The sequence below is a fragment of the Procambarus clarkii genome, chromosome 72, assembly GCF_040958095.1.
Source record: "Procambarus clarkii isolate CNS0578487 chromosome 72, FALCON_Pclarkii_2.0, whole genome shotgun sequence".
NCBI classification, from domain to species: domain Eukaryota; kingdom Metazoa; phylum Arthropoda; class Malacostraca; order Decapoda; family Cambaridae; genus Procambarus; species Procambarus clarkii.
Genome location: NC_091221.1, coordinates 324,503 through 333,189, shown reverse-complemented (window position 1 = coordinate 333,189; position 8,687 = coordinate 324,503). Strand labels below are relative to the sequence as shown.

Here is an 8,687-nt window from a genome sequence, read left to right as displayed (position 1 = left end):
CGAGGCGTGCTTGAACATGGGTGTGCGAGGCGTGCTTGAACATGGGCGTGCGGGGCGTGCTTGAACATGGGTGTGCGAGGCGTGCTTGAACATGGGTGTGCAGGGCGTGCTTGAACATTGGTGTGAGAGGCGTGCTTGAACATGGGCGTGCGAGGCGTGCTTGAACATGGGTGTGCGAGGCGTGCTTGAACATGGGCGTGCGGGGCGTGCTTGAACATGGGCGTGCGAGGCGTGCTTGAACATGGGTGTGCGAGGCGTGCTTGAACATGGGCGTGCGGGAGTAGTAGGGATGGCAGTCCACAGAACATTTTTTTTTTCTGGGGAAAAAATGTTCTGTGGGAGCCATGGTTTTCAGGTCCAAAGGGAAAAAATGTTCTGTGGGAGCCATGGTTTTCAGGTCCAAAGGGAAAAAATGTTCTGTGGGAGCCATGGTTTTCAGGTTCCAAAATCCCCTGTGTGAGCCATGGTTTTCAGGTTCCAATATCGTCTGTGTGAGCCAGGGTTTTCAGGTAAATTTTGTCAGTCACAGATTTTAGAAGTTTGTTAAAGTTCTTATGAGAAAAATAATTTCCGAGACATAGAAGTTTGTTAAGGCCTTATGGGACAAATTCAAGTAACGTATGTAGCTCTTTAGGGCTTCCAGGAGAACTCTACGGACATATTTTACATGTTTTCAACTTACAAAATCGTCTATGTAAGCCTTAGTTATTCATATAAATTTAGAAAATCACCTGTGTAAGTCATGGTTTTCAGGGTTTCGTACATCACACCCCCCTCCCTCCCCCCTTACCTCGCAATCTCTCGCGTCACCTTTATTTACCTTACGCCCGGCCAGCCAGACCTCTTATCTTATCTTCTCCATAATAATATCTCAACTGCCCCTCCTCTCTCTCTCTCTCTCCTTTCATTCAGTTCAACTATTTTCCCACATCGTATGTTTGCTCCTTTTCATTAAGCAAGTCAGTTTTACACAAATAAATCATGTTAGTAAGCATGTTCTAGCTCACGTTCCCCCACCTTAGTCCCCTGTCGTATAATGAATACTATCATTCCAATCCCTCTAAAATTTTAAATAATCACATTTCAAATGTAGTTCAATACAGTAATTTAGTTACCAAGCTCCAGCGCTTGTCCTCCGCCTTAGCTCTCTCTCGTATCTTCGTTAGTATCAGTCCAATTTCCCTGAAATTTTTACCCTCTGTATTTCGGGCTTCGTAAATAGGATCAAAACAGTTACCAAGCTCCAGCGCTTGTCCTCCGCCTTAGTTCTCTCTCGTATCTTCGTTAGTATCAGTCCAATTTCCCTGAAATTTCTACCCTCTGTAATTCAGGCACCGTAAATAAGATCAAAACAGTTACCAAGCTCCAGCGCTTGTCCTCCGCTTTAGTTCTCTTTCGTATCTTTGTAAATAAACTATCAATTTCCCTTAAATTTTTACCCTCTGTATTTCAGACACCGTAAATAAAATCAAGTAAGTTATCGAGCTCCAGCTCTCGTCCCCGCCTTAATTCTCTTTCGTATCTTTGTAAATAACCCATCAATTTCCCTAAAATTAAAAGCAGACATACTTCAAAGTTAGTAAATAAGATCAAGTCAGTTACTGAGCTCCAGCTCTCGTCCCCCACCCTCTTCCACCCTCAAGTCTTTGTAAATAAACCATCAATTTCCCCGAAATTTTTACCCTCTGTATTTCAGACATAGTAAATATGATGAAACAATTATAAAACTCTAGCTCTTGTCCTCTGTCCAAGTTCACTCCTGTAAATTCATTACTATCAATCCAAATCCCCCTGAGATTTAAACACCCAACTACATTTTCAGACATAGTAAATAAAAACCAGTTCAGTTATCAAGTTTCAACTCTTGTGCCCCAGCTTAGTTCATTTGTGCAAGTTCTTTATTTTCCAACTAAATCACCCTGAGATTTAAGATCACCTTATTTTCTAACGTAGTAAAATTAATCTGGACATTAGCCTTAGATCATCAGACATAAATATATTCGATCAAGTCCGTCTCCAGCTTATCTCTTATCCGAGTATACACATAACCCCAACCTGTTTAATTATCTTTCACCCCCTCCCACCTTCCTCCATCTCATCCAAGTCTCATAAATTTAAATGTAGCTGTTAATTTGCGTTCTTTCCCCGTTCATAGCATATTCTCTGTAAGTTCAGATCTGTACTTAGTCTTACATATTCTCTACTTCTTTCCCATTTTATACAAGACTTAAACAACTATTACCGTCTCCTCTATCTTATTTAAACATGAGTCATATGTAAATATACCCGACTCTTTCCATCCATTACAAGTCCTAGCTTGTTCACCGCCCAACTCACTACGCTATTTCTACTCTACATGTTATAGCATGTTTTCCGCTCATCTTGGTACCAACCCTTACAATCTCTCTCTCATTCCTTTACATGTCTCAGCATGTCTCAGCATGTTCGCCTCGCATCTTACTACGCTGTCTACTTTACATGTTGTAGCGTGTATTACTGTGTCCCATATCTTATTTAAACATGAGTCATATGTAAATATACCCGACTCCTTCCATCCATTACAAGTCCTAGCTTGTTCACCGCCCAACTCACTACACTGTCTACTTTACATGTTGTAGCATGTTTTCCGCACATCTTGATACCATCCCTTACAATCTCTCAATCCTTTACACATCCCAACTTTCAACCCTTTCTTACAATTTTCCTCCATCCCTCCGCTACATGTTCTTACCCGTTCATTACAGTCCACTACATATTCTCTAATCATCTCTGTACTAATTCTCAAAACTAGTTGTTTCTGTCATTTTAGTAAGTAAGTAAGTAAGTAGATCATCGTTACTAACAACAACAACAACAACAACAACAGTAACATTACTAATTCACAGTAAGTTACTACTGAGCATTTAGCAGTTATCCATTTTCAAAATAAGGTCAATATAAATCATTCTAAGACATCTTCGTACAATTAAAGATACTTGCCTGTGCACTAAGTCATTACTTACAGTAGCATCTTAAGGCATTGTTTTCGTAACTCAGTTTTATTAAACATACACCTTCATTAGTCAAAGGAAAACTTTTCAAGTCATTGTATTCAATATTTCCGTTAAACTTACTACATCATGTCATTATTCGGTTTCATAATTAAGTACTTGTTTCAGTCCTCCAATGTAATAAGCAAATTATTCTATTAAGGATAAAGAAATCTTATTTAGAAGAGACATTAAGTTTATTACAACATTTAACGCATACAAGTGTTTTTAGTAGTTATACAGGTATTCAAGAAATCATAAGTGTTCAAGAAGCAATTATATACAAGTGTTCTTAGTAGTTATACAAGTGTTCAAGAAAATCATATACAAGTGTTCAAGAAGCAATTGGATTTATTATATATAAAATATTTCCTCTACAAATTGGACAGCATTTCAGAGCTAAAAGACAACCACTGCATGTCACCATATGTTTACATGGTAGTATTACAATATTTATATTTTTATCCATACAAACTCTGCATAAAATATCTTCTTCCCAAGATTGTTCTGTACAGTCCTTGTTTTCAACAGTGTTAGTACAAGTCTCCGGTAAAGTTTTCAATCCCAGATCTTCAAGCGTAGCTTCTTGTTCCTTTTTATCATCAACTGCTTCATAAATTAAGTCCCGTACCCGTAAATAAATATCTGTACCCTCTTGCATATACCTCAACACGATTTCTAGGCATCTACTTTGTATAATAAAAGGTAACAAATCTCTGGATTCCTTAAGATACTCACTTAAAGCATATCTTATACTCTCCACAGGTAATAATTTTTGATGAATCAGATGTTTGAACTTATCCATACCCTCCATTAAGATATTAATTAAATCATTGTCTATAGGTTTTATAGGTAATGGTATTGTCAATCTAGCATTCTTAACAAATTCCTTGCCCCTTGCAAGAATAATGTAAGCACATTCTGGACTACATCTCGCATGTAACGTCCAAGGATCATCTTCTGGTCTCCAATTTCGTATTCCACAGGCGCAGTGATAGCAGCAGACGTGGTCACTTATACCTGAAAACCATAAAACAATCCAGCATTATCTCGTTACTATCTTTTAACTAATATTCATTATTTCTTTACTTATAACTCTATTAAGTTTAAAATAGTTAAAACACTTCATACCACAGTAAAAAAAACCAGCTTCTGCCAGCTCATGAGAAGTTTGCTTGACGCTTCCAGGCCATGTCATATCAAATGTCTCTAGGCGAGATTTATAAGTTACCAATCCTGGATTCAGCGATTTCCTAAATTTTATCAATCCCAGATCTTCCTTAGGAGGAGCACCACCTAAAAAATATAACGTAGTTACGTAAATTATTCTTTAGAAGAATAAGAAGTATCTATTTAAGCAATCAAGTTTTGTACAGAGTATATAAGACTGGTATAAGAATACATCATAAGAATATATACTTACTACTACCACTTATTTTCTTATTTCCCAGTTCTATTTTATGGGAAACAAATTCCAGTCCATATTTGAAAGCTATCTCAGACACCTCTAAAGAAACATTGTCACTCCTCTTGCCTCTAATAAAGGCACAGTCTTGATTAATGATCTTATGACGTCTTCTGGGGGTATCACCAACAATCCATGCACCTACTATACAATAACAAAATGCACACAAACAGTAATCACTATTGCGAAGGTAATAGAACCCATCTTCAACTAAGTCAATAGGGTTTAACCACTTAATGGGCCAATCCACAAATGTTTGTAGTCTAACTCCTGCACATTTAAGGCTTTCTATACTGTAAAACTTCCTGGCACACAAAGGATCCATCGTGTGAGGGCAGCACTAACTATTAGAGTAGGATAAGCAAGTATATATATCCCTAAAATAAGTATCGTACATCGCTACATATTTAACAGTTTCCCCATTTATAATAGACAGTAATCTCCTCTAAATACTTCTCTACTTAAAAATCCTTAAAGTTTCATAATTAAATAAAGCTCTTATATAAATACTTAGTAGACTACTTTCATTATTTATTAGACTTATTAGAAAAATACATCACTTTGGCAATCTCGCTAAAAGTATACTGTTACGTCATTATTCGTAGCTGCCGTACATAATGATAGATATATATATATATATATATATATATATAATTTAGTAGTAAATTCTTATTTAATCTAATTAAAATATATGCTTAAAGCATCTATATCCTAAAATGAAATATACTATTAGTTATAATGTCATATATAATATCGCTCTAAGGTAACAAAAATCCTTATTAATATATTCAAATAAGTGGTAACTTTTACATTACCCCCAATATAAGAGCGCGGACCTCACATTAGGGATATTATTACGACTATCTGGATCGTATCTACTACCTTACGAGGAAGAAAATTCACCATGGATACTGTTCTGACAACTTGTCAGGGTTATTTAACCGACGATTCATTTTGTAATAATGAAACCTGTATTGTGTACGGAGTGAACTGTATATCCTGTGTTCCCCGAGGAATGGCCCTAGACTTAGCCAAGAAATATTCTCATGCTGACGCTTATAATGTTCGCCGACCCTTGTACAGTCTTAAGAGATGTATCCCTGAAGATCGTCCAGTACCAGGAACAATTCATATCTCTAAAGGAGAAAATCTTCCGTATATTGTTGCTATAGCCACACAATACGGTATTGGATTACCTATAGAAAGTAATAACATTGCTCAGGGAATTATAGAAAACTCAAAAGACAGAAACATGCTCTCTGGATTAAACGAAGATACAACCATTAATCGTCTCGTCTACTTCAAGAATGGTATGAAAGATTTATTTAACTTTATCAAGGGCTCTCCTCAAATTATGAGAGTTATAATACCAACAGGAATTGGGATTACATGTGTTCGAAGAGATAAAGTTTGGGAAAATACTTATCTTCCTGTTATTGAAGATATGTATAAACAGTTAAAACCCTACGGAGTGGAAGTTAAATTACTGTTTAACGAGGAGATTATGCAGAGGAAGAGCAAGTAACACTTGGCAACCTTTTGTGTGCGCAGTGTTTCTACGCGCAGCCTAAAGATGTATATATGCTTCCCCCGGAGTGATCTCTTACGGCGTCCTCCTCTTCTTGGATGTCGGAATCTACTTCAAGCTTGGATATTCAAGGCTATGGAGATCAAGACTATTATTGGAGACTTTGCCTCCCTGCCCGTCTACAATAATCACGACTGTTTATTGTACGATCTTGATGCTACGAGTGTACAAATGTGTAAAATTGTGCAAGGATTGTGGGATCGTTACCCATATGCGAGATTACATCGTGAAAACTTTCCTTACAAAAACAGGGCTGTTGTATCTTATCGCAGTAACCCTGGTAGTATACATATTGGAGAACCACCTGAATTTAACAACAGGATGGATGAAGATCCCCATCTACCCCTTATTATTGGTTTAGTGACTCAGTTTGCTAGTAGACCTGCAACTTTACCAGCATATGAAAATCCTCCGTGTGAAGTACGAAGTTTAGATGAACATTTTTACGATGGACTTGAAAAAGATACAGAATATCAGAGATGGCGCTGGTTTGAAAATGCTCTGAAGGAAGCCCTTGTTTTCATTCTTAAAAGATGTGTTAAGAGAATTATTATTCCATATGGGTTTGGCATGTCAAGTTATTTGGACAACTGCGCAGTATGGGAAAGTAAATATTTGCCTATACTTGAGAAAATAGGACAAAAACTACGAAAACGAGGTATTGTACTCTTCATAGTACGTCCCGAAAACATCGTTCCTCCTCAGTCATCCACCCACGGCATCTTTGAAAATAAGATTCCATACATTGCTGTTCTTCAAAATGGACCCACAACTAATGCTACTGATGCTGCTAGGACACCTGAAGATGATGCTACGCCTGCTACCGCTGATGCTACTTCACCTTCTATCAACACTAAGTTGTCTGATACAATTAATTCAACACCTGTTAATGTTACTACGTCTGTTGATACTAATGTTACAATGTGTGTTAGTAGTAGTTTTACAAATTTAGAAGAGAAGATGGATTGGGAATAATAATGTCTGTAAATAATTTATACTTTGTACATTTTTACAAATTAAATACATTGTACATTTTTACACATTAAATAACAAAATAGAAACTCGTGTGTTTATTTTCTCCCTTTTTAATGTCTAAATGTCAACTCTACTTTTCTGAGTATATAGGAAGAGGTACGAAACTTTTTCTGTCTTACTTCAAGATGGATTGTTCTATGTACATGCAAGTGAAGCTTAAGCGTTTGAATAAGTGTATTATAGATGCTGATTTTACTAGTGATGAAATTCTAAAACCTGGAGACTGTCTTGTCTACGATTCTCATAATTTATCTGGTGGATTTGCACAACTGTTATGGGAAAAATATCCTTACAGTAAAGTTTCCGAGTGTGAAGTGGTACAGAATAATATAACTCCTGGTGGTATAGTACTTGCTTTATCTCCAGAACCAGAAATAAAACCTCATATTATAGGACTTCAATACAGTAGCTCTAATGAAGATCTAGGATTACAGAAAGATATTATTAAACGTTGGAGTTTTAAATCTGCAATAAGACAAATTTGTTGTCAGGCAAGAAATAATAATTTAATCCAGCGTATAATTATTCCATATGGTATTGGGTTTAATGACGGAATAGGATGGAGTAAAGAAGAACAAGAAGAATGGGAGACACACTATTTTCCAGGACTAGCCCATTTAGCTTATGTTTTAAAGAATAATAAAAAAGAATTATTAATGGTTCGTATACCTCTTGGAGAAGATGTTACGGGGACTGGGAGAGAGAAGAAACAAGTAGAGGGTGGATCTAATAAACGGAAGAGAATGTCATAGTTAAAACTAGTAGATCTAAAATAACACATATAACTAATTTGGAAACTACAGCTAAGAGAGAGGGGCGGAGCGTAACAATCTCCGATGTGATAAGCTAGGTCGGGATATATCTTGACATAAACTCCCCATCTCGGTCCAGCAGTGAGAAGACATACTCGGATCGATGGCTGCTGTATACAGTAAGTGATTATTGTATGATGTACTTACAGTACTCGTTATATTTGTTGTGATATAATTTTGCTTATTATTGAATATCTTTTAGTTTTGAAATATTATGATTATTTAATAGTCCCTGTGTTAAATATTGTATTTTTCTTTTGTTTAAAGATCTACCCCATGTGATGGATGTGAAGAGTCTACCAGGGTTTGGAAGCATGCCTGATCTTGTGTCAGAAACTATATGGCAAAGTCCAGCTTCGACTGTTTTGTGGAAGAATATGCCCCTGGCGGAAAAACAGACTTATAAAGTGATGACACATACTGATAAATGTACGCATGAGAACATTGTTCCAGCTCTAGCAAAGTTTATTAGCAAAAGTGAAAATGTTTTAATGATACTGATTGGTCGTGATTTTATAAAGTTGAAAGAAGAACTTCCAATGATAAAATGTGATATAGTCTTATTTAGCTTAAAAGAGAGTGTTACAGATGTACTCAAGAAACATGAAAATTGTCAAGTGTTGTTGCTGACGAAAATTCCTAGTAAGGCTGAGATGAAGAAAATTTCTTTGTTATTTAAAGGCGATAAAATAATTTGCACTTTTAGACCTAAACCCCGTTTTAAATACATATTTCCAGAATTTGAAGAAGTGCCTATA

At 36.4% G+C, this 8,687-nt stretch overlaps 1 protein-coding gene across 1 annotated transcript; it reads right to left on the bottom strand.

Moving 5' to 3' along the window:
• Positions 1-3,314: 3,314 nt before the first annotated feature.
• LOC138356477 (baculoviral IAP repeat-containing protein 8-like) lies at positions 3,315-4,846 on the bottom strand. Its single transcript, XM_069312639.1, has 3 exons — positions 4,453-4,846; positions 4,161-4,325; positions 3,315-4,049 (listed from the first exon to the last, which is right to left on the bottom strand). The coding sequence occupies exons 1-3, from the start codon at positions 4,817-4,819 to the stop codon at positions 3,364-3,366; spliced, it is 1,218 nt and encodes a 405-aa protein (XP_069168740.1). The 5' UTR covers positions 4,820-4,846; the 3' UTR covers positions 3,315-3,363.
• Between the last annotated feature and the right edge of the window lie 3,841 nt (positions 4,847-8,687).